The sequence below is a fragment of the Cynocephalus volans genome, chromosome 1 (assembly GCF_027409185.1).
Source record: "Cynocephalus volans isolate mCynVol1 chromosome 1, mCynVol1.pri, whole genome shotgun sequence".
NCBI lineage: Eukaryota > Metazoa > Chordata > Mammalia > Dermoptera > Cynocephalidae > Cynocephalus > Cynocephalus volans.
In genome coordinates this window covers 284971853-284998911 of record NC_084460.1, presented here as the reverse complement: position 1 = coordinate 284998911, position 27059 = coordinate 284971853, and the positions used below count along the sequence as shown (strand labels likewise).

The window sequence follows — 27059 nt, the reverse complement described above, 5'->3', positions numbered from 1 at the left end:
TGGAAAGTTTTTTTTAATTGCAATTTAATATGTTGCAGACCTCTTTTTTTGTTTTCACTCCAGAATTGCTGAAAGAGCACGTGGTCACTTTTTCTAAACACAAAACTTCTTTTGGTTGTCTTGAAATCAATTAGAAAATACTATGTATGCATAGCTGATTGTATACAACCCAGAACTTTTTATGGGTTGAATGTAGGTATTTTTTTTCTTTTTCTTAAATATTGGGTATCAAGCTAGGGCTGGGTCTGGGGCTCACAGACCCCTCAAGCCTGTTCACAGACTGAGTCACAAACCCTTCACAGGCCAGGCTGCGTCCCCAGACCCCTCACACACAGGTCTATGAGCTAGGTAACTGGCAAACAGGTCCTTGGAAGCCATAGGTTGGAAAGCATGGCTGTGCTTAGCGGCGTCCACCCAAGGCAGTCACCAGCCAAACTGTGGCATCCCGCATGTGCACTAACTCCACCCACACACACACAATTTGCTTACCCAAGAATGTGCCTCACAACCCCCAACCTGCCCCAAGGTGAGGGAGCCTGACAAAACTATTCTACTTTCCCAACTTTAGGCATGTAACATTTTAAGTCTTATTGTAAATGGTTAGAAATAAAATTTTATTTGTGTATAATAGAATTAGTCATTCCAAAATACACAGTTTGTCAAGTTATAAAATTTAATTAATAGATTATATAATTGAAGAGGACTTTTTCAAGCTTACAATGAAGGAATGAATTGGATATCCATCAACTAGGGATGAATTGATTGTCTTTAGAAAGTTTTTTTTAGCTGAGAGAGGATAAAAGCACATTGAGTCTTTGGATTATTCTGAAATCTCTACTCTTAGTTAAAACACTCCACGTCTTTTGTGGCTGGAAACTTGCCATAGTAGTTATGTCTGATAATGATGTTTATTTGTTGTAATTGTTGTTATTTTTAAAAAAGAAAAATAAACCTGATTTGACAATACCACCAAGTAAAATATGAAAGAGAATCAGAGACAACTCACTGTCCCTAAGAACATGAAAATAATAGAAAGTGATGGCTCCTGATGGCAACATTGTAGCAAAAACTAATTTCTTGACAGGGTTCATTTAAACGAGTGTATTGAATTGCTGACACTAATTGTAAAATACTAAATTAAGGGAGGATTTGTTATTGTTCTGATGAATCGATCAATGTTGTTAGATAATTATGAGGATACTTCAAAAAGTTTGTGAAAAACATAGAATTAAAAGATAATACAAGTCTTTTCATAAACTTTTTGAAGACCACTCGTAAGTTCAGGCTGGAAAGTTCACATTAGCCCTGAATTATCCTGTCTGTACTCTGTGGAGATACCTGTATGTGCTTTCATTTACATTGATAAATGTGTTTTCCCATATTTCCTTTGTTCTAAAATGAGAGGCATGCTGAGTAGACTTTTTTTTTGAAGGTGGGGATCTATTTTTGGATTTACATGTATTTCCGAAAATAAGTAAATTACTGGTGATTTATTGCTTACTGGATAAAAAGAAATTTTAATCACCACAAGGCACTTACCCTCCCAGTTTCAACTTTCATGATGGGAGCAGATGAAAGGGACACAGAATTTTATGCATTACGTCCTTCACATAGTAATATTTCCATCCATTAATAGTTTTTCAATGCACAGATGGGAAATTCGTTAAAAGATACATTATGATTCTATGTACTCCATTGAATTGAATGGACCTTTAAGTGGAGCTATTATAGAATACAATTTTTTTTAACTATCTTTTTTTTCTTCTAATTATATTCATGTGTTAGATACTTTAACTGATTTATGCCAGATCTATATTAATGCATTACCATAGATGTTAGTTAATAAAGAATTGGTGGCTGCCTGTCAGCCTAGTAGGAGCCCCAAAACTATCTTGCTGCTTTTAGGATTATTTTTAAAAGCTTTGGCAAGAGTGACACTACTGCTTAAGTCACAGTGAATTCTGCCGAATTCAGATTGTCCCATCATTAGAATCTCAGGAAGCAGAATGCAAAGAAAACACTTCCATCCCTGAAATGTCACATTAGGTTGTTTATTTGAAGTCTTTCTTCTTTTCCGCTGTAGGCATTAATTGCTGTAAACTTCCCTCTACCACCTTCCTTTAATTTCCTTGGACTTTCAATCATAAATCTCACTTACTGTTTTATTTTCAATGTTCACCAAATAGGAGCAGACTATATATGCATTCTTGTTTAGTTATGTGTGTATGTTTTAAAAATAAGAATATATACAAACTTTTTAATTGAATACATGCTCATGAAAAGTTTCCTACTTTAAAAAATAACAGCATATTTGAGAAACCCAACCATAAAATTTACCCTCTGTCTTCCTAGGATTACCAAAACCAGAATGGTGAGGTTTTCTTTTCCTCTTTAAAGAGTAGTGATGGTGCCAAAAAAACCAATTGACATCTTTTTAGGTATTAGAGAGCAAAGTTCTGACAGGAGCACCACTAATTAACTGGTAATTGTCTTCCTTTGGCAAGCTCCACTCTTCCTGCCCTTAATATGCAGGTCTCTCCTCAGTAGTTGAAACAATACACGTACTATTTTTTCATTTATGAGTAAATTTGAACTGTTGCCACTTGAAATTGTAGCTGTTGTAATAGGTGAATTCCAGGTTGTTAGACCACCACAAGGAACTGCTGAGAACTCACAAGCAATAAATCCACACTTACCTCTGGATTTTAGGCAAAAGATTGGAACAGCTGAAAAAACTGAAACACTTCCTCCATAAAATATTGTCTTATCTCCCATAAGATGCTTTATTAGTGAGGACTGGTGCTCAGTAGTTTTCTTCATTATTGAAAGAAAAATAATCAGCGTCCCATGAGAGTAAAATAGGATTGACAAATCACTGTATGGTGAAACTTCGTAATTGATACATTTCCTTTGGATCTTTGCAGTGGGAAGAAGTGAGTATTATGGATGAAAAAAATACACCAATCCGAACCTACCAAGTGTGCAACGTGATGGAACCCAGCCAGAATAACTGGCTACGAACTGATTGGATCACCCGAGAAGGGGCTCAGAGGGTATATATTGAGATTAAGTTCACTTTGAGGGACTGCAACAGTCTTCCGGGTGTCATGGGGACTTGCAAGGAGACATTTAACCTGTACTACTATGAATCAGACAACGACAAAGAGCGTTTCATCAGGGAGAGCCAATTTGCCAAGATTGACACCATCGCCGCTGATGAGAGCTTCACCCAAGTGGACATTGGTGACAGAATCATGAAGCTGAACACCGAGATCCGGGATGTAGGGCCATTGAGCAAAAAGGGCTTTTACCTGGCTTTCCAAGATGTGGGAGCCTGCATTGCCTTGGTATCGGTTCGTGTGTTCTATAAGAAGTGTCCACTCACAGTTCGCAATCTGGCCCAATTTCCAGACACCATCACAGGGGCTGATACATCTTCTCTGGTGGAAGTTCGAGGCTCCTGTGTCAACAACTCAGAAGAGAAGGATGTGCCAAAAATGTACTGTGGGGCAGATGGCGAATGGCTGGTACCCATTGGCAACTGCCTATGCAATGCTGGGCATGAGGAGCGGAGTGGAGAATGCCAAGGTAAGAGGAGCCATATTGTACTTTTTTCATTAGGGCTTAGTGCACGTAATTAAATCAGAGATGAGACTAAACGGAGTAAGGCCAGTAATTAGCAGCCCCTGTGGGATGTGGTGGGACAGAGGGGCCTAATGAGTAAGTGCTATAGCTCCAGGTGGCAAGGCTAAGACATTTCTAATACTGACAAAATAAATGATGCTGCTATAATCAGCAGAAAGCCAAACACATTTGCTAACAGGCACTTAGATCTGAACCAACTTGATGTGCCCTCTGAAATGTAAATGAACAAGCCTAAGAAATGGGCTTGATTGATCCTTACTGAAAGAGGGCAGACACATTTTTGAGCTGTAGTTTTCCTGTCTATAGACTTGTAAAATGACAAAGCTGGTAAATAGCTCTCCTCCTATGTATGTGTACATGAATGATTTAAATGCGAAATTAGGATTGCACTCTTCCAATTTCCTCCTGCTGATTAAAATCGAGCTGTGTGAAGAGGTCTATTTCTTTCCTGCCTGGTGGACCACTGGAGATGTGGCCCTGCAAAGTGGAATGTTTCAAGTCCATTCTGTTCCACTGAGTACCCATTGATAAGGTCTCCAAGTGAAAGCAATCTTGACAAAAGACTTATTTATTTCTCTTAGGAGGTGATAATAGAGCTAGTAAAAGTCTTCTTATTTGATTTATGGTCAGAGGCAATAGTAAATTGTGATCCATGTTGGTTACTGAGTTTTTGAAGAAATCTATGTATTTTTATTATTTTATTTTGTTATTTATTATTGTTATTTTGTTTTATTATTTTATTATGTTAATTACTATTTATCATATTACTATGGTGATTTTTTTTCCTCACCTAAAGTTCAGTGTAAGCAATTACTTTGCCTTATTTTTCCTTTCCGTAAGAATACTGAGTCTGTAAAGTTTTTGACTTTATAGCAGCTCTGTATCTGAGTAAAGGATAAGAGTGATCCATATTTACACAGATTGCTTATGTCATGTGTGGATTAAGGCTTAAAAAATCAGTTATCCCAAGTTTTTTTCTTCCTTAATATTTATTTTTTTGGTTATCAACAGTCTGCTGCTGCCAGACCTGTTGTGGTTATGACTAAACAGTTACTTACAGTATAAGTCTGTTCCCACCTATGGACCGATCAGATTAATCTTTTCTCAGAGTGATTGTTGAGCTGCAGACTGCATTGCCACATGGTTCATCTGATTTGGTGATTAAAGAGCCTGAAATAACTGACTGCCAAACAATTTGTCTGGCATTTCAACCATCTTAATGACAGGGTGGGATTAACTACGGGGCAATCCACTTGATTGACTGGAAATCAACAGTTATAACCTAAAGAAAATTGCATTCTGGTAATTTGATGTCATGAAGTTATGTGTTTCTCCTTTCATAGTTTTTACTTTTCTAAAGTGCCAGTCCTAGTTTGCTATAATTATTTCTAGAAGTAGCTAATAATAAGTGTCCTTTAATTTTATTGTCAATAAAACAGAATACAGACTGGCTATCTTTTCTGTTGGCTTAGAGTAAAAAAAGGAAACTTGTAAACTTGAAAATTTACAAGTTGGAATTTAAAGTTTTTCCTAAAGATTAATTTCTTGCTTTTTTGTTTGCTCTTGACTTAGCAATGAAGCAATGACTAGATAAGCTGTACCAAATTGAAACCCTGAAGTATATTCTGGTATTAATATTAGAAATATGTGAGTGCATTGTCATTGGCAACTAAATCACAATGGTCATAACTGGAACAGTGCAACAAGCAGGGCAGTGATGACCCATCACATTTTAGAGTAAATTATTCTGCCTTTTCGATTTTTGTAAGACAAGACTTGCACATCTTCACATCAAGATTCTTACATGTATTAAAAAAACAACAACACTGGCTTCCATTTCCTGCTAAAATATTCACTCTTCTACCATTAGCACATCTCTGTGTATGTAATGTCATTGATTTTCAATTGTCACAGAGCCCAGTAACTCATACATTGCTACATTGAGAAACTCCTTGACATTTTTACAACCCAAATTAGAAGGAAAAGAGAAAAAGATGGAGGGTGGAGTGAATGTAAAGGCAATCGAACATTTTAGTGGTTTGCTTTATGGAAATAATTTTGGGAATTCAGTTAATCATGTGTTTCATGGAAGAGTAGGGGCTCAGTGTTTCAGGTCCAGTCCATTTTTGAGCAAACTGTTTCTAACATAGGCCAGATAATTAATGGAAAGGGAAGGTTGATTGAGCCATTTTTGAGAACCTTCAGTGTTTCTATATATGCACACAGGTTTTTTTTTTTTCCTGCTGATAAAATGATGAACTCTTTCAAGAAGATGATTCTTAAACACACCCTTGCACTTTGTTTTTATTACTAACATGTGTGAATCTGATTACTTTAGGGAAGAAGAAAAAACTTGAATGGCAAAAAATTCTTAAATTCTAAACTTAAGGGAGACTTTTTAAAGATGATTCAAGAAATAAATGTGGTTGACTCTATCCTTAACATCATTATTGCTGTCAGAGAAACATCCAGGTATAGCAGAAAGAATATGGCAACAAGGAAATGTGTGTCTCAATTTGGTCACTTAGCTGTATGACCTTGAACATGTTTCTTAAGCCCTCTGAGCCTTGTTTTGTTCATCTGCAAAATGGGATGATGATATCCTTAGGTTTAACATAGACTTGCTCTGAGGACTTGGTGATTTAAGATTGGTAAGAGCCGCCTTGCACATCGTAAAACACTAAATAAGTGTTAATGCTAGTATTTCTTTGATCACTGTATTTTTCCCAAGTTCAGAGCTGTTAATATTTAAGGGTGTTGAGTTGAAATAGTAAAAAAGAATTCCATCTCCTGGCCATGATGTCAAGGTTAAAGAAGGAAGCATCCCCATCCTTTGCCCTAACTGAGAATAATATGCATTTTTTACATTTTATATTGAAAATGATATTTAGAGAGTGTCATTTTTTTTCTCCCTTCTTCTGTAAGAAAGAGAACTTTCCTTTGAATGAGAGAAAAGTGACTGGGGGTGAGACAAGAAAGAGGGTGTAAAGAGAGCTTAGGAAGGACTATAAAGGAAAACTGGCTGAGTCTTCAGAACGCTGGCAGCAGGTTCCTCCCCAGCTGCCTTTTCAATGGGTCTACTGTGGCAGGACAAACAGAAGGACAGGTGAAAGGTCACCTACTTCCTCATCCATCTTCCTTGGGGTCTGGGAGGTCAGAGTGAAGATTGATTAAGATCTTAAATGTTTGACAAAGGATCCTTGGCCAAAAATGGCCAGGGGGGGGGGGCGGACCTGGGGTGTGCTATTGTTTGAATGTAACCCTGGTCATCCACCGGAGTCATCAAGGGACCCTGGGGACAGAACTACACTTCCTCTTGCAGTTCTTACTGGGAGCAGGACATGCTCACGGTGAGGAAGGACGAAGAGCTGTCAAGTGTGTCAAGAGCATGGGGTGGCGGTGGGCTTGCCCTCCAAAGCAGCTGCAAGTTCATTCTGCTCTTGAATGCTGTTTTCTGAAAAGAGGTGGCTTGCACTCAGTAGGATAACAAAGAGTGTTGGACACTCGGCTGTCCTCTCGAGGAGAATTCCGTCTGAACTTGCCTCTTGATTGGGTGCTGAGAGTAATGTAACTGCTCTAGTTAGTCTAGTTACCAGGCCCCACTAGACTGTCAGAAAAAGGAAACAAAATCTACCTGGACATCTCCCCTGACACCCCCCCAGGAGGAAGTGTTCCAGATGTCTTACAGGATTGTTTTCATGACCTCAGAAAAAAGAGAGGAAAAAATTCTTCAGTAATTTGTTTTTTGCTTAATTAAAAACCTGAAAAATGCAAGTTGGGTTCCACATTTACTCTCTGGGAAATATTAATAAGTGATGTTTTCAGAGAGTGTATATAAAAATAATATTATTATGGAGTTAATCTTAAGGCCAAATAACCACACCTGTGACAAAATTGAGGCAGGAATCGAGGGTTGCCGAAATATACAATTTTGCTATAAACTGGGGTCATAGATATCTAAGACCTGTTTTATAGATCATCACATATATAATGTATTTATATCAGTGAAAGGTCTCTTATTAAAAGCTCTTTTAAGAAAGGACAAGGTAGAAATGCTTTGATGGGTGTAAAATGGAAATATTTTAAATTGTGCTCTGAAAAAGGAAGAAAGCTGGGTCAAAAAAAAATAATTACTTTGTTTTTCAAATGTTCTATAGAAGGACCTTTGGAGAAATAAGTAATGGAAGGGAAACATTTAAAATATAGTTCAGAGAGATACTGTTTCACATCCTTTCCACTTTTGAAATTTTTCTTCTACCTTTGAATCATGTCATTAAGAATCAATTGCGTGAATCACATGGCTGCTTTTATCTCTGGCTTTGAAGCATGGCTGTGATCATTGAAAAACGTAATTCTTTATCTATGAGAAGAGCAGGGTTTAATTATTGTCCTTTTTCTGTTATACTTATTTATTTTTCCTTCTTTGTGTGACAAGGCTCCTTTTGTGAGTATGAATCGTGCAATGGTCTCTATTTTGGGTTCACCAAAAGCATTGCATAAGAATTATCTCAGGGATTTTCGAATATGGTATTCAAGATTTGATGACTTATTTTAGTCTAACTAAGCTTCCTTGTACCTTTCAAAAATGAATTAAGACATAATTATTCTGGTAAGACTTGAGCTTTTAGAAAAAGACTGATTAAATGGTTTTTCAGTTACTGCTGTGCAAAGCAGAGGTGGTTGTGATATAAGTTCAACTTTCACATCATTGAACTTTACTACTTAATTTTTGGGGGGGTTAATTGATGAATTTAATACCAAAGAACTGCATGCTTGACAGAAAATTTCTAATGTGGGATCGCATAAAGTAAAAAGTGTAAATCTTTCGTCCTCTCTATGTATATATACATACATACACACCCTGTTTTCAAACACTCCAACTTTTTATGTTACCATTTTTCACAATTGGGCAGGTAACCCAAATATACCTGTGTGCATGAATTAGACAAAAAAAACCAAAAACAGATGGAATGATACTCTTAATTGTCATCTTATTTGTATTATGCTTAACTATCATGGACATTATTCCTATCAGAGAATATAAATTTTCTTCATTCTTCTTAGTTTATGTTCAACATTGTGTAGTATGAGTATATCGTACTTTGTTTAACCTTTCCCTTATTAGTAGATATTTAGGTTGTTTCAGTATTTCCTGCTAATATTCTTAAACAAACATTTAAATTTGTAAATCATACATGCATGTTTTTGTTCAAAATTTGGATGATTAACCATGCTTTGTTATTTTTCCGGGTTTATCTTTGACAAGTGAATTTAGTAAAACTTCCCTACCAAGAGAATGTAAGTGGAGGAGGTAATCAGGTATAACCAAACTAGTAACACCAGTGATGATTGTGAAACATACGAGATTTCGTTAAATATTCATTGAATGAATGAAAAAATGCATAAGGAATTGTGGCCTGTTTCATATTAAACATTTATTTGGTGGAGTTATATTTCATGAGGTCAGTATATCAAATTCTTTGCATATGACTAATGTATTAATAAGATTTATGATTCCTACTTCAGTTGGGTCTTAACTATTTTTATCATGTTTATGAATCATCTGTATGCCTGAACATTCAAAATCTCTGCAACTCATGAAGTTACCATGGAGTTAGTACAAAATGGCTAAGAACTGCCTTTGGAGTTTGAGACTTGGGTTTAGTTTCTAGTTGAGCCACTTAACCAGAAGTGCAATTGTGGACGCCAACTTAAAACTTCTCTAACTAACCTCCAGTTCATATTTGCAAATTGGTAGTAACAGTATGCTATTATGAATGATACACACATGTATGCATGTATGCATAAAGGGCTTAACATAGTGCCTAGAATCATTAACTACTTTCTAAGTGGAAATTATGACTCTTATTTTTATTGTTGTCAGGTGGAATTATGGTGACAATATGCATTACTTGATCAGAGTCTGTCCAACCACAAAGGCATTTAGGTTTCAGAGTGAAAGTTTTTGTTTGCTTTTTGTTTTTTTGAGGGGGCAGTGGTGATCTATCCAGGGAAGAGTTGAGGGGATGGTGTGAAATGGCTGGACTTGTCTACATCAAAGAAATCCTCTGTTCCCCAAGTCACTGGACTAGAGCAGTAGTTCTCAAAATGTGGTCCAGCTGTGTTCTCCAAGATTCCTCATGTGGTCTGCAAGATAAAAATTTTCTTAATAATACTAACATTATTTGCCTTTTGCCTCTCACTGTCTCATGAGTAGACAGTGGAGTTTTCCATAGGCTACCTCATGTGTGATACCACTGCAAGTTGAATACAGAAGCTAATAGGAGAGAATCCAGTTGTTCTCAGTTAAGATTAAACCATACATTAAAGAGATATACAAAAAAATTTAGAAAGTGCAACAGTGCCACTCATTTTCTTTTGTTATGGAAAATGTATTTTTTCATTAAAATATGTTATATGTGTTAATATGTAATGGGTTTATTTTTTTTTTCAATAAATTAAAAATACTTTTAAAATTTCTCAGTTTCAATTTCTAATAGTAAATATTGATGGCTGTAACTCACGCGAACAAAAGCACATTGGCATCCTCAGAAATTTTTAAGAGTGTGATGGGGTTCTGAGACCAAAAAGTTTGGGAACCGCTGCACTGGTCCTTTCAGTTTTTTTGGCAGGTAACACAGAATGTGCTTCTGTCTTTCTGCAGGTCATTTAGACCCTTTAAAAATTAAAATGAAATAAGATGGCTCTGAAAACTTTTTTATAATCTGGGAGATTTAGGAAGCTTGGAAGAATGGCATTTTATTTATTCAACCCTTTAAATGTTTCTATAAAATTAGGCAGCAATTTATAGCTCTTGGCTTTTAAAAAACTGGTTATCTGTGTCCAATAACATGCCTCAGTGCTCTCTTTAGTTTTATTGTGCTTGTGAGGAGGAACGATTAAAGAAGGCCTCAGCTGTCCCCTGGACCCTGAGAGACAGTATCTTTTTCACTTAGGGCATAAATTTTTTTCTCTTTGTATCCCATTACAGCTGGTACCTCTGAGCCGTTTTGGGGAGGAGAGCAGGTGAGGTCACTTGGTTTCATGATCTGGAGGGTAATTAATAGTCCCGTGACTAAATGGACATTTTATGAATATTCAGAGTCTATTTCGCCTTCCTGGGAAGCAAACATGTTGGTGCCCCTTACAACTCCCTTTGGAGACACTGAGCGTTTTCTGGTGAATGAGGGTCGTCAGCTGTCTGCCCAGCATCGCTTTTCTAGGCAGCAGATTCTTCATTTGCATATTCTGTATGCACCCGAATGCAAAACAGCACACCCATTTCCCCCTCTCACAAAGGCAACGAGGGCTTCCTTTGGAAACGCCAGCCAAAATCTCCTTCTGTTTATGCAGAACCCAGTGATTTAGACACCATGCAAATTAATAAGGTTTTGATTTGAATGTTTCCAAAAATTGGGGGGGGGAGGCAGGGAGTCCACTATTTGCACAGGGCTCTTTTTATGCAAACCGCCCCCCCCAACGCCCCACCCCCGTGTGGCTGGTTGTCACTCTTGGGCTCCTTGCCCCATGTAAAACAACCCAAGCCCCTGCTGCTCATTTCATTTTGACCTTTGGAAAAGGAGCCCGGCCTTGGTGAACCCCTTGGCTTGTCTGTTTGGTGACAGCTTCAGCTGGAATTTTGCTGTTCTTTCTGAGGTGGGAGGAGATGGCATTATTCAGGTTATGCTAGGAATGTGTAGAAGTGTCCCAACAAAAGGGCTTAAAAAAATGGTAAAGTAAAAAGATAAAATTCTTTGAAAAAGAATTGTCATATCTCAGGAAATTCTGAAAATAGGCTTTAGGTCACTAATGAATGGGCTAGAATCCATTCACTCCTTCAACAAATAGATATTGAAAGTGTGTAATATACAAATCACTGTTGTTATTTTCATTTGTGTTTCTACATCTGTGAATGAATACATCAGCCTTCATATCTAGAATCACAATTAAAATCTCTTATTTTTATTTATGTCCCCAGATAAAATTCTTTAAAACGTGTATTGACTCTAATTCTGTTCCTTTTTATGTACAGTATGTGTATTCACTTTTGGTTGAATACTGTCTTTTGTATTCCTGCCTCCTCCTCCGCCCCCAGTGTCTCCAAATTTACTTAACCTTTGCTTTATTCCTTCAAGAATGGAAACACAAGCGTCCTGCACATTTTACCCCACAAACTTCACCCTCTGCTTGAAAACAGCACTATCTTCAGAAAGGCCATGATCATATGCATTCTATAAATGCGAAGAAGAGGACTTTGCATGAAATGTTTTTGAAGTTAGATTAGTCTTGAGTTCAAACTAATTTCACAGGGCAGAAAACGGGCACATCCATACATCCAAATGCAGTGTAATGAAGTGGAGGCAAGGTCAGTTAAAACAACATCTAAATGTGGAAGAGCTTTGGTTTAGCTCCACATGGTCTGACAAAGTTTGATGATGCTGTTCAAAGTCCATTTGGGATGGATTATTAGGATTAAAGAGCAGCAGAATGCTCTGTACTCGGGTGTGCTCTCTGGTGTCATTAGTGGTTGAGAAAATTCAGCTGCTTATCTGGCTCTTGTTTCTGAGGATGGATTTCAACAGACCCACACTTCTCAAAGGTGATCTTACTAACCTCTTTTTAATAAGTTACAGATCTCAAATTGCTTAAAATCCTTAAAATGCCATTTGAAGCAAGCTGATTGATAATTATCATTTCCCTTACGTGTACAGATATTTTCCGCATCAGTACAAAGCTGTGGTACAGTTTTTTAATTACCCAGATAATCCTGTTTGCTTGTATTTTTAAACTATGAAGTGCTGGGTAATTATTCAATTCTTAATAGAAGGCAAATGGCAATGTAAACAATAATTAGGATGTTAGACAGACTAATGCGCTTCAAAGCAAATTGGATTTTTTTCATACTGTTCGGCATGAAGTCCCATAAAGCTAACAATTTAGAAGCAAGGCGAAAAAGGTTCTGTTCTGTTCATATTTTATGGTGTTATCTCTTCATGGCTTGTTTCTGTGAATAGCAGTTTGCCCCAATGAAGCTGGCTGTGCCCAAGCCAAATGTTTCCGTAACAATCGCTTCCCTGCTGTTTGACATTTGGCTATGTTCTCCCAGGGCTCCAGATTGGGCCTTTGTCTGCTTCCGATCCGAGAGGTCAGAGGTTAACAGAATACTGATTTCCTCCCATAATACCATGGCAGGTAAATATGGGCCAACCTCATGATCAGTTAAGACACAGCTCAGTTAGGAATGCTTTTTCTCTTGGGCTTTTGTCCTTAAGAACTTTCCTGATTTAAGACTTCAAGTTTCCCAGCTATTGCTTCCCACAGTGGATTCTTCATCGTAAGCAGGCTGTCTCTTTCATGTGACTTCTTCCTCTAATATCCATTTATAGCTAACAGTATATCCCCAGCAATACCTGACCTGAAAACTACAAGCAAATCATTGCTTTTGATGAATTAATTTTACAAACTGAATATGGTAATACTTTGCAATCTTTAGACACTTAATTATGTCTTGTAATCTTATCTGTACTGTATGTTTTGTTGATGAAATAATACACTGGTAACAAAGGCAGTAAACAAAGATACTTTAATAATGTGGCAATTGTCCAACCCCTCCTTTTTTTTGTAGACTTCATGATGTGTTGCAAGTTAGAAGTGCAATTAAATGAACAACCGGTTTTATTTTCCATTTTCATCATTTATGGAGATGCCCGAGCATTCATCAATATCAATGTTATTAATGTTTTATATCAGTTTAATTATGTCAGCCGTAATTTTTCTCCCAAAGATGAATGCAACTCAGTAGGTTACATCCTAATTGGTTATGATGCACACACAGGCTTTAGAAGTTTAAAATATGTTTCAAAGTTTCAAATTTCTTACCATCAATTAATTTTAAGCCGCTGTTGTATATGTTAGCTATCCCGTTTCTCTTTGGCCAAGCTCTTTCACATTGCACTGTGAACTTGATGCTTACATTCATTTGTTTTCAGTTTTAAGTGTTTGAAAAAGACATCTCCACTTTGAGAAACAGTTTCCTTTTGAAGTGTCCAGCTTGGCAATGACTGAAGCAACCCCAGGCAAATTAGCATGTTAAAAGAATGGATCAATACTTTTCTGGCTCCTCCACCCTCCTCACTGTCTTGCGAGGGAGAAGAGTTTTGAAGAACCCTAGGAGGTCCTTGACAGATGTGCCAGGAGGCTTCAAGAGGACTGTCGATAGCCAAGTGGGGAGCATTGACAGCTTGATCTAGTGCCCAGATCGCTTCTCCGCTGGCCATTTGAAAATGGATGCAAGAGGGATTGACAGCTGCAGGAAAGCTCTAGCAGTTCATGTAATTATGGAGAGGATTAGAAGAAAAGTGTTGGGAGAAATAAGAGATCAATAAAGGCACTAGTCTCCTGAACTCACCTTTAGTTGTTAGAATTCTCCATTTTCTCACATTTAGCATTCGCTTAGAGGAGAATATTTTATGTTTTTTTTTTTTAAGGGTTGTGTAAACTTGTGCATAAGAAAAAAAGATATAAGCAACCACTGATTTTTGAGAGCAGACTTGTAGGTAATTAACAGTATGATGCTTCCAGTTCTTAAGATGTAAAGGTGCTAATTAACTAATGGGAGAAATTGAGATTTCATTACTCTGTGTTCTTTAATGAGGTGCCAGCGAGAGGTGCAGCTGAAAGTAATATTTGAACATTCAGGTTTCCTTTCCAAGCACTTTCTTTTGGAATTGCCTCTCTGTGTCCTAGAGTTTAAAATTAGCACCGATTCAGGGCAACAGTCAAAGACTGTGGCGTTTTAGTAAGAAAAGAAACTCTTGTTGACAGAAATGAAAAAGAAGATTATCTTTGCACGAATGAAAAGCATTTTTAAAAGTTTGGAATAGACGACTGCGTGGTCTTAAATGGTCTTACTTTTGTGAATTTAACCTGTATAGGGCAAAAAGAGGCTACTGTGTTTAGCTAGAATCAATTGAAGTATCTAATTTATTCTAGCCTTCATAAAGGATTCCAGGATCCTCTTTCACAGAATGTTGTAGCTATAATTATTTCAGTAGTTGTTAGGTTACTGGATATGGCAAGAATCCTGCACCGAGATTTTCAGCAGTTGTACTAAAACTTTTAAAAAACATTGTTAGATCTTTTTTTTCTTTCCGTTAGAGAAACATAAAATCTTTTACTGAAGAAAAGTAATATCTTACCGTATAAAAATCACAGCTATTATAGCAACTTTAAAAAAGAAGATATACTTAAAAGAACTACTCCCCAAAAAGTATTATTGACTTCTACCACAGATAATGATTAAAAAACTCAAACTCATTGAGTTTTTCCAATATTTTCCATTATATCTTCTAGGTGGTTATCACTAATCTACAATAGAAAGCTATTGATTTTTGTATGTTTATCTTACATCCAATCTCCTTATTGAACTGTCCTATGACTATTAATATGTTTCCAGTTAATTCTTTAGGGTTTTTTAGAATGAAAATAGTTTCAAGTGCAAATAATTATGAATAATTTTTTTCCTTTTTTCCAAAATTAAGCCTCTTATTTCTGATTTATATCCTACAACATTGGTCAGAATTTTCAGACTAGTAATAAATAATAGTGTAGATTGTGAGCATCCTTATTTTATGTTCAATTTTAGTGGGCATGATTTAACTATCATATCAAATCTATTTTCTTAGTATTCCAATTTTTAAATAGTTCTCAGAATGAATGTTGGATTTTTAAAAAATTACTTCATGCATTTCTTTTGATAATGTGGCTTTTCTGATTTGTTGTATTTATTAGCTCTAATGTATTAGTAGTTTTTTCTGATAATAAGCCATAAGTTCTGTCTGTATTTGGGGGGTGGGGGGGACCTTATTAGGTGGCAGTGAATTTTCAAAAAGTCTCTTGAATTCTATTTGTTAATTGAAAGTAGTGATTAGGAGTCAGAGCTTTAGAATAAGAATTGAATTTTTATCTCTTTCTGCCACTCACTAACTGTGCAATAATAAGCTAGTTTCCTAACCTCAGTACTTTGATTTTCTCCTCTATAATATGGGAATACTGATACCTACCCCATGGGTGTAATTAGTATTAAATAAGACAATGTAGGCAAGTCTCACCTAGGAAGTGGTGTCCATTAAGTGATCAATAAATGTAGAATTTTTTATTGTTATTTCATTTTGAATTTTTAATAAATATTCACATGATATTAGCCTACATATTCTCTCTCTCTCTTTCTCTTTCCATGTCTATCTCTGTCTCTTTCTCCTTTCCTCAGCAGGTTTTGGTGCTATAGAGAATTCATAAAGTTAACAAAGACAGTTTTCCAGTTTTTACATTAACATTGTAGAAAGTCAGTGTGTACGAGAACTGTCTTTTCTCTGCAAGTTTGAAAGATTCCACCATGAATACCAGCTCTGGACTTTGTGCTTAGCATTTAGGCACATTTCTGTATATTTGCCAGACTTCAGTAAAAAGCACAAAAGCCACAACAATGAAACTAGCTCTGGGTGGGACCTTGTTCAGTTGCTTTTTGAATCATATAAATGGATTTTCAAGCCCAGCGTAGTCAACATGTTCTTTGACTTTGATTTGGCCATTCTCAGCCTCTGTTGCTTTTATGGCGAAAAGATGCCACATAGCTCTCATCCATAATTACATATTGAAATTTCTCATTACTTGTGCAGATCTTAAACGTGTACGTTAAAGGAAATGGGATTGTTAAACTCAGAGTTAGTTCATGGGCATGGTTGAGCTACTTATTAATTAGAAGCCTGGCTGTTAATGAGAATCTAGTTGAGAACATATTTAATATCCCATTAGGGAAAGCTACTTTTCACTGCAGAGTAGATGGGGTGCAGCCTCTCTGAGCTGTGCTGCTTTGCTCTTTTTATTTCAAGAGAAAGAGAGAGAGAGAGAGAGAGAGCATGAAATTGACTGTTTGTAGAAACATCTGGTGTTCCTTAGAGCAGCAACTTTAACATAATAATTTGTAAATATTTTATATTGGTTTTAAGGATTGGCAAGCTTCATTTTTCACTTAACCAAACAAACGATTCTATGTCACAGCAGGAACAATGAGGACCAGAGGCCAAGTACTGCCTAAATGTAAGGAAGAACTGTCTAACATTTTGAACTAGGTGAAAGCATGAGCAGTGAGTTCATATTTTTGGATGTGTTCAACTGGCTGGGTGACCCTGGGGCACCTATCAGTAGCCTTGCAGTAAGAGACTGGAAGTCCTGTGTTCTTCAAAAGGGGCACCATTGTCATTTTGGACAGAATGGTTCATTGAGTAGCACTCTACTGAGCATTGCAGGTCTGTCCTGAGCACGGTGGGTGTGCATGTTATAAGGCATTTTTATTTCCCAGGGAAAGTAATCTAGGTCTAGTGTCTTAAAGCGTAGAAAAGATGGAAAAGTTCTCCCAACAGTCCGAGCCAGCAACCTCTCTCTCTTTTTATTTTTCTTAAATCTGAGTTTATACCATAGTATCCCAAAATCAATATCATATGTTTTCCTAATAAACATGAAGTAAAGGAGGTGGGGAATGTCTTTTGGAAGAAATTATTAACATTTTACAAATGCATCTGTAATGATGGCCACTGACCAGGTCCTCTGCTGATTTTAATTTGTTTAGTCCTAAAAAACAGCCTTATAAGGCAGCTACTGTTAGTACCCCCATTTTACAGATAGGAAGACTGAGGCACAGAAAGGTGCCTAAAGCCATGGAGGACTACTCAAAATGATCTGAACCTAGATAGGCTGGCTCCAGCCTCCACTTTTGCCAACTCTATATCTTACTTTCTCAGGGTAAGAACTGTTGGAAAGAAACTTCTCCCCAAGTTAACTAAAAATATTGAATAAGCCTTGCATTCTTACAAGGTAAGGAGAGTATTTACTCATCTTGTAGACTTAAGTTAGCACTGTCTTGGATTTACTTACTCCAAAATTTGTCAAATACTCATTGGCCAGTGTTTGTATTATTTTGAATGGCCTTGCGAAAAACAAAATGCGACTTTGCAAGGCCAGAGACCTTGTCACAGAATATATTACTAAGTGAATTATTCTTATTTTGACTCTGTATCACAGCAGAAAGGAATGATCCTTTTTCCTTAAACTTGACTAAGTAATTAGGAGTCACTAGCACAGACCCAACTTTACGAAAGACAAAACGTCATTTCATCTTAACAGGAGGACAACCTAACCAAATGAGAGGTTTTTGATTTCTTAAATACTTGTACAATAAAGCTAGAGATATTTAGAAAGAAAATCAATTTAAAAAGGTGGGTGAATTTTTAATAATCTAAATGTTAGGTACTTGATTTTAAGCTGGTTCAGCTAGAGTATTTATTCACAAATGTGCACAGAAAAAAATGGCAAAGAAACCGTTTGGAAGACAATTCATTGACGTAATAAGGAGAAAGGGAAAAAAAAGATGGAATGAACAATTGCAGATGGAGGTATATGAGGCTTCCTCCAGTGTCCACACCCCCTTCTGCCCTTCCCTGTTGTGTGGCTACCTTGTGGCTTCATTGGAAACAGCTCGCTTTTCAGCTCCTAGAGCCAGTTATATCCTGAGTTGTTAAATGGTGTCAGCCACAAAAATGTCTTCTTCCTCCTCTCCCCATCTTAGCCATTTAGGGTCAGATTTTCTGTTTCTTGCAACACAGCCCCAGTTAATAAAGGAGGTCAGCTGGCATTATATTAACCTGCCAATTATTTTTCTGTACACAACTCTTTGTTTCACATATGGAACATAATGTGTTTGCCCAAGCTGAGTAGTTCTCTTTCAAAAAAGTTTATTTGTAGTCCTATAAACAATGGGAACATCTCGAATGGTTATTTATCCTCTTTCTCAGCCTGATGGCAAGATGGAATAGTTTGAGTTCTGTCGCTGACAGAGGCAGAGAGGAAGCCTCTACCATACCGTACCCTAGTGAAGTGAATGTCTCTCTTCGTAGCGCTGGACAATGTTAAAGCTGGAAGGACCCTCTGTATCCTTTACTTAGTTCATGCTTCTCATTTCAGATGAGGAAACGGAGGTTCAGATTAATAAACTATGTAATAAATGAATAAAGACTGGTGCCTGATGTTGGATTTTTTGAGTCTTGCCTTCTTGGTAGTGCTAAAGGTAGCATAAGCCCAGAAGAGATGTGGGCAGCCAAGGTAAAGTCTTCATCTGTGTATTGTTGAAGGAAACCTTGGGGAACTAAGCCCCATAAACCCAAAACTGCTCCTCAACTGGAGGCTTCTGATTTGAGATCAGACTTGTTCTCTGATTACATCATTGGGGATTCAGTGTTCTGTTCCCTTGCCCAGAGACTTGAATGCCTGGATAGACTGTGACTCTTTGTGTGCACCTCCATGTGTTCTGAGGTCTTCCTGCCTTTCCAAACACTGTTCCCTTTGCAGGAGTTCACATTCTAAGGGGGTAGGCAGACCTGTTAAATGTCTGTAATAGGTGATACTTGAAGTAAGCTCATGTGAGACCTGGAGGAGGAAAACGCTGTCTTACTGGGAATGAGGTGTGAAAGAAGTTTTCTGGAAAATTAAACAGAGTACTGAACAGCAGTTGATTTCAACAATAAACATTTCTTAAGCATCTACTGTGCTCAGGCAATGGGGTGGCAAAAATGCATGACACGGCCTTCATGTGTAGAATCTTGTGAATGAGCAAATGCTTTTAAATTGACAGAAGGGGGCAGATTGTGAGGGGTGAGTGTGTGTGTGTGCACGTGTGTATGTTTCTTGAGGGGAACCCATCAATGGACAGTAGCCAATAGGGTTTAGAAGATGCATAGAAGGGAATATTTTTGAGTAACTTCTAAGTTTTGGGCTGGGCTCATCAGTGCATGGTTTTCCATTCTTAGTTTCAGGAAACTCTCGAGGAGGAGTAATTTTTAAGCCATGATGGTTCGGCATGGCAGGATAGAGGACTGGTTTAGTTTATACTTGCTAAAAGTAGAATGTATAAATGGATGAGGGTACCAGTCCAGAAAAGGAGCGTGATCATATTTTTATTTGCTTTTCAATTCTGTATTTGATTTTGTAGAAAAACAAGTTTTGAGAGGCTTTTGACTGATACCCTTTGGAAGGTTTGTTAGTCAGTTTGGGCTGTCATAACAAAATAGCACAGACTGGGAAGCTTAAACAACAGAAATTTATTTTCTCAAAGTTCTGGAGGCTGGAATTCCGTGATCAAAGTGCCATCAAAGTTGGTTTCTAGTGAGGCCTCTTCCTTGGCTTGTAGACAGCCACCTTCTCACTGTTTCCTCACGTGATCATTTCTCTTTGCACTAGAGGTGAGAGAGAGATGTCTGCTGTCTCTTCCTTTACTTATAAAAGCACCAGTCCTATCAGATTAAGATCCTACCCTTATCACTTCATTTAACTTTTATTACCTTTTTACACGCCTCATCTCCAAATATAGTCACATTGGGGTTAGGGCTTCAAAATGAATTTTTGGGATGGAGGTGCCATTTATTTCCCCCAACATTCATGTCTTTCTCTCTGTTTTATAAAAGGTCATGAACGTGTGGCAGATCTATATAAGATTTTGCCTTTGTATCAAGATTTCTTGGTGTTTATTTTAGTGTTTATTTTACTTACCTGTGCCTGTGTTGGTTTCTTGTGATGCCAGTGTGGTTTGGTGCTACGGTCTAAATGTTTACATCCTTCCCCCAAATTCATAGGTTGAAATCCTAACTCCTAAAGTGATGGTATTAGGAGGTAGGGCTTTGGAAGGCAGAACCCACATGAATGAGATAAATGCTCTTATAAAAGGGACTCTAGAGAGCTCCCTTGCAGCTTCCACCGTGTGAGCAAAAGAGCGGACCCTCTGTGAAAAATAAAGTTCTGCTATTTATAAGCTACTCAGTTTAGGGTATTTTGTTATAGCAGCCCAAACAGACTAAGACACTTGGTGTCCTAAATCTTCTGCCCAGATAACCAGGGCTCTTCTAGGTGTGTGGATTTTATACCAAATCATTTAATCACCCAAAACCCTTGTATTCCTCATCTGTAAAATAGAGATGGTATTATTTACTTTTAAGTTTGCTGTGTAAGCTATATAACGCGTATACATGTTACATTTATTTATACATTTATTAAGTGTTTGATCGAAAAAGTTTAATATTTCATCTACGTATCTATATATCTATCTGTATCAGTCTTCTATTTCAGCTGATTAATACTTCACTAGACTATAACATAGCCAGATTTCTCATTAATTGTGCTCTGGTTTTACTGTTTGCGTAGCTGCTAAGGATAGCATGAAAAACCTTACTTACTGAGATGTCTAAATATGGTTTAAAGCCATATTCAAGGCAACTTATGAATCACAAGGTTATTGGGTTTAGAAAAAAATCACAAATTCATATGGTTTATAGAAAAATGTGGAATATAGATAAGTAAAAAAATGGGTGAAATCATCTAGAACCTCACCACATAATGAAAGTCGTGCTTACCATTTTGGTTTCTATGCTTCCAGACTTCCTTTGATATACACACGCACGCTTGTGTGTGCATACACACACTATAAAATGAGTTAATGATCATAAAATCTTTCCAGATCAATAAATATAACTTTATAACATCATTTCCAATGGCTGCAGAGGTTTCTGTTGCTTGGATATACCACCATTTCTTTGGCTATTCTCTGTTGTTGGACACTTAAGTTGTTTTCAGTTTGGTGCTTTTAACAACATTGCCCTGAATATCCTCAGCAAAACCTTAAAACATAGCCTTAATTATTTTCAAATAATTGTTGGATTGAAAAGAATACATTTTTAAAGGCTTTAATACATGCTGAAAAAAAAAATAAATTTTGAGATATATGCTTACCTAAGCTTGAAGGAAACATACTGAGAAATAGCATACATATAGGGTCATTATATGTTAATTTCCAGGCAACACTCATTAACAAAATGAACTCCAAAGAGGAGGTAGTTTTACTCATTAGCACTTGCATGTGAGAAAACCTCTTTTAAGGATTTAGTTTCTCAAGGTTTTTTCCATCAAAGCCTTTCTTTTCATTCTAAAAAAATCAATTAATTTTTAATCTTGTTTTAAACAAATGCAAGATTCTTTGGTTACCTGTGGTAGCTGTTGGCAGCTACCCTTTAATATAAAGGATTATATATTTTAGTTGCCTGATGCAAATTATTGCCTCTAAATCTACTGTAAATGTTCCCTCCCACTATTTGAGGAGCATCATTGCTCTTGAAACCCAGAGAAAAGCTACCTTTCAAAAAGACATTGTTAAAGTGAGCTTGATGAGGCTGATTGTTTTCATATAATTGCTTAGGCACTGTTGTCTTACAGTTTTACAGAATGCCTCAGGGCTTCACCAACTGGAAAGGAAAATGACTTCATGGTCTAAGTACGGACTTTGAAATACCTACACATACAGAAACCAGGAGTTCAAATCCTTATAGAGTCAACTGATTCCCTTCTTTGTGAGTTAAATCCATCGAAGGCTGTATAATTGATTGTTTCTGTGACCTTGCAGTTCATCTTGTTACACTCCGAAGCTTTACCACCTTGAAACTGATTCGTCCAAGTGCCTGTGCTAGCTAGCATTCCATGCACTTATCTCCCAGGTCCTACTTATTCATCATGGAATATTATTTATCCAGTTAAGTTTTGCACCTTCTCCTTTCTAAAACAAAACATCTTGCAAGTTATTTTTCCAATTATATGGACAGAATGTGGAAAAGTACTTCACTTTCTTTCCCACCTTCCCCTATCCCTTTTGCCTCCCCCTTCTTGGTGAAAGTCTCCTGCCCATGCTCGCTCTGATCCAGAAGACCTTGTCATTTAGAAATAGGGTAGAGTTTCTGAGAACGGTGAAACCATGGATGTATATCCTTGAAACTAAAACATTAATTCTGATTAGCTCTTCTCTTAGCAGTAAGAAATATAAAACCCTATTGTTTTTAAAAAAATTTTTCTATTGAATAAATTAACACATTTTATTTATGAAACTAATACTGTTTATTGTAGAACATTTGGAAAATGCAGAGAAAGAAACTCTGCCGCATGCAAAGCAAACCTCAAGTCACATTTGGTCACATCTTGGTACATATTCCTTGTCTTCTTGCTATACATGCCTCAGCGTAGAATAGTTTTACTCTGTTTGGGTGGTGGCCCTTGGCTTTTCCTCTCTACTGCCAGTATAGACCGAGGAAAATGGTTTGTTGGTAACTTAAAACCTGTTTGCTGGGTGGGGGATTCATCGTGCTGTTGGTTACGCTGTTGTAGACTGTGTTTCTGTTTTGCTTGGGGTGAATATTGGCATCTACACGCCTGTGGAGTTACAGCTTCCCACACACTTTTATTGGCCCAGAAACTACAGCTACGTCTGTCTTTCTTTCCGGCTCAACATTCCAGTTCCCCACTGGGACCAGCACCTTTGGCTGTCACCCTAAAATCCTCTGGGAATGAGCTCTTGCCGTTCCCTTCCCCTAGGGTTCTGCACCCTCTTTCTCAGTCCCCCAGAATCTTGTCCTGAATCATCAGGAACTTGAATGGGGTTTGCTGATCTGACTTCTAGTACAGTACCTTCATAAGCCCCTCTAGCTACTTTTGTTCTGTGCCCTCTGGCTAGAAGTCTTGGGAGTTTGATGATGTCCTGAATTAAGACTTAGTTCCCCACAACATTTTGGACACTGATTTGGCCCTATGTCAGGTTCTTTAGATCTAGTCCCCTTGGATTCCATTCTCTTGCCATCTCCCTCTGTTGCCTATGTCAGTGAGGTTTCTACATGCCTGGACAGCCATCCCATTAATGATAAGCAATAAGTTGTATGTCATGGAAAGTATTTAAGCAGAAACTAGAGGGAGTCTTTAATAAGAGAAGCTTCAGCAAGTATCTCGCTGGAGAGAAGGACTGGAATAACTTCTCTGGTCCCTTACAATTCTGAGATTATTGTAATTCAACAGTAATTGACTTTACCACTCACAGATTCAATAAAAAAAAAACTCTCTTGATATATTCCAGGTCCTATGCTGAGAGCATGGGTTGGTACAGAAGGTTTTGATGTGTGCTCATTAAATGTCAATTCAAATTTCGTAAAGGTCTTATCCATACACAAAGAGGAAAAAATAAGTTAGTCCAAACTGGCAAGTTTGATCATTTAAATTGTATTGACCAAATTATTTAAGTTACATGGTGATCTCCTTTACTTCTGTCAGATGATGCAACAACCAAGAAACATGCTTTGATGCACTGGCTACAATGTATCACTAGTTGGATGTTTATTTGTCTTGTGTTGCGTGTAGAAACGAATACTCACAAGAGCAGCAGTTGGATATTTTGCTTTGAATAGAGAGAATGTATTGAACTATGTAAGAAAACTGTCATGCAAAAATGCACAAGAGCTAATAAATAAAGTTGTCTTTGGGTGTAATGACAAATCTCCTCTCTTCTGTCTGCTTGCCTCCTCTGAACCCATCAGCTTTCATTATATACGGGGATTATAATCCCAGTACACATCTTCCTAAACCTGGGCATTGATCATGTGATCACTCCTACCCTGAAACCACCACTGAGTTTTAAATATAGCTCTGCAGGAGAAGGTCTCTAAGTTCTTTCTTCAATGTTCCTTCACTGCTCTAAGAATCCAGCTGCTGTGCTTTTCTTGTCACACAATTCACCCTGCCCCAAATGCCTCCTGCCTATCAAAGTTTGCACATTGTACAAGGCCCTGCTCAAGCGCTACATTCTTCCTTCTCATTCTCACTGGTGTTTCCATTGCATTCCTTAAGTCACTTATACTTTCTAATGCCATTTTAATCTAACTCTTCAGGGTACAGGGCATTACTTACTGTTTAGAGAGTGAGTAAACTCTACCACTTATTGTTTGACTTAAAGCAAGTCGATTGGTTTTTCTGTGCTTAGTTCACTCATATACAAAATGCAAGTAGTAATAATACTTACTCCAACTGATTGTTGTGTGGATTAGATAAATAAATACATGAAACCCACCTGAACCATGTGTGGGGCCATAGTAATCAATAAATATTAGCTATCACTAATATCACCACCACTACTACTGCTACTGGATTGTTGTGGTCCTGTGTCAGAGCCCTAAGCTTGATGGAAGGAATTTACGCTGCATTTCAGACCCCACTTTCTCCTTCAGTTGTATACCCTTGTTCAGTGAACAACCTTTGCAACTGTATATGGCAGTTCTGTACCAGAATCTCTGTTCTTCCCAGGCTAAGTCTATATTTTATTTATCTTTGTATTCATTATAGTGCTTAAAACAACACGGTACACAGAATCCTATTCAGTCCTGGCATTCCACATGTGATCATTGAAAGAAACGAATAAATGAATGTAAAAAGGAAAATGTAAAAATGTCAATATGGTTTTGTTTATTTGTAAGTGGCTCATTGATTTTTGAAGCATACTCACAGAATGTATCATGTATTTTCAGTAAAGAAACCAGTATTTGTCACCATCTTGTTACTGGGTAGGTCATAAATTTAAAGAGTAATTGAGGCTGAATTTTCTGCAGGTTTATTTACTAGATCAAAGAGTGACTTCAACTTTCAGCATTTATTTTATTTGCCAGCATAAACTTACGGGTTTAGTCAAGTGCCAAGAAAAGAAGTTAATCATCTGAATTATGTGGATTCTGGCAAATAACTCTTTCTTTTTAGGGGGAAAAAAAAAGAGCTTTGAGTTTTTATCTCCCTTCAGCAAATCCAATTGATTATAATAGTAAGGATAAAGCTCTAGTAATTAATCTAATAGCTCTAGGCTGCTAATCATTCCAGAGAAGTGACATTACCCAGGATATACTGGTTACCCTTATTGCATGTCATTGATATATAATTCAATTGATTTTCACACTTTTTCACATTTCAACATGAAATACAACTTTTGTCATGTCACTAGATTGGAATTCTTTGACAATACATTAACATGCCAAAAATAATATTACACACAAGAATAATGTAGAAATAAATTACAGGTAGAGCTGTATCCCTAAGGAGATTTTCATTTGTGTCTAAGAACAGAAGACTTATAACCTATTCACACATGTATTTCATCCCAGTATGTTTTGGGCTCTTAGTTCAATTTAATAAATTACTCATTCTTTGCCGCATACGCAGCACTGGGTCAGTTTTACTGGGCAGTGTAGTTACACAAAAGAGTCTGTGAAACTCTAAAATATATTTTTATATAATAAAAATAAATGAATTTTTTAAAGAGCAAATAGAGACTTTTCATGCAAATGAATCCTTGAAAGGGACAGTTTGTGGATTATTATAATGCTGCAGCTCCTTTTTTTGAACTTTTTTGGAACTATCTTCTTCAGAATGTCTAGGGCCTTCTGTATTAGTCCATTTCTGCTGCTTATAACAAAATACCTGGTACTGAGTAAATTGCAAGAAAACGACATTTAGTGCTTACAGTTTCAGAGGCTGGGAAGTCCAAAATCCAGTGAACACATCTGGTGAGGGTCTTTTTTGATGGTGGGTTTACAGCAACACAGGGTGTCACATGGTAGAATGGTAGAGCAGAGACAGAGAGAGAAACTCTCACGTGCTTTCCTTTTAAAACCCTCAGAACCACACCCATGACCACCATTATTAATCCATTTACTATGTCATGGTCCTTACAATCTAATCACCTCTTCAAGGACCCGCCTTTCAATTACCATAATAGGATTTTCCACCCTCTTGACAGTTGCAGTAGGGATCAAGCTTCTAATATATAAAACTTGGAGGACACAATTCAGTCCATATCACCTTCTTTTCAAATGTGCTTGGTCCTGGACACTTTTGTCCTTTAAGGCAGATTTCATTTTGGATATCAAATTGTTCATAGACCAGGTTATTGATAAATGAGATTAATCATACTGTGTAATATTGGATTTTAGTCAAGAACAACGAGTGATCGCAAGTAACAAACTCTTTTTATAGTGACTTTTAACTTTGAGTGCAATTTCAAAAGAATCATTTGGAGCACTGGTAACATAAGTGGAATAGGCATGTGGCAGATCTCTGGTATTCTTGGATTTAGCTGTCAACCTCAATATAATCTCTGTGAAAATGGTCCTTGTTTCTTCTCTTTTGAGCCTAGAACTGAGCTTTGACACATAGTTGCTATTGAAATGAATGAATGAGTGAATGGCATAGTGGTTTATCTTCCCCACGGCCCCCCATCCCTCTGCCTGCCCCCTTTCTGGCATTACTTTAAATCATTTCTGTTGATATTGCACTTACCTGATGAGAAGTTAGGTTTTTGCTAAGCACCTTCCTCTCAGTGTTTCTTTGTAGCACCAAAACTTGTTGAGATAGTGATTGTCAGTATCCTCTTTTCATAGATGAGGAAACTGAGGCCCAGTGAAGCAGCTTGCTCAGACTCATGCAGTTAATAAGTGGGGAGTCTGGATTCAACGTGAGAAGTC

The 27059-nt window shown here is 37.2% G+C and overlaps 1 protein-coding gene across 3 annotated transcripts in view; it reads left to right on the top strand.

The window, feature by feature from the left end:
• The window catches only part of EPHA4 (EPH receptor A4), a 132569-nt gene that overhangs the window by 4932 nt on the left and 100578 nt on the right, over positions 1-27059 (top strand). For all 3 annotated transcript variants that reach the window (XM_063076419.1, XM_063076436.1, XM_063076426.1), the window contains one exon: positions 2925-3588. In XM_063076419.1, coding sequence (XP_062932489.1) covers positions 2925-3588 — 664 coding nt within the window. The remainder of the gene's footprint in view (positions 1-2924; positions 3589-27059) is intronic.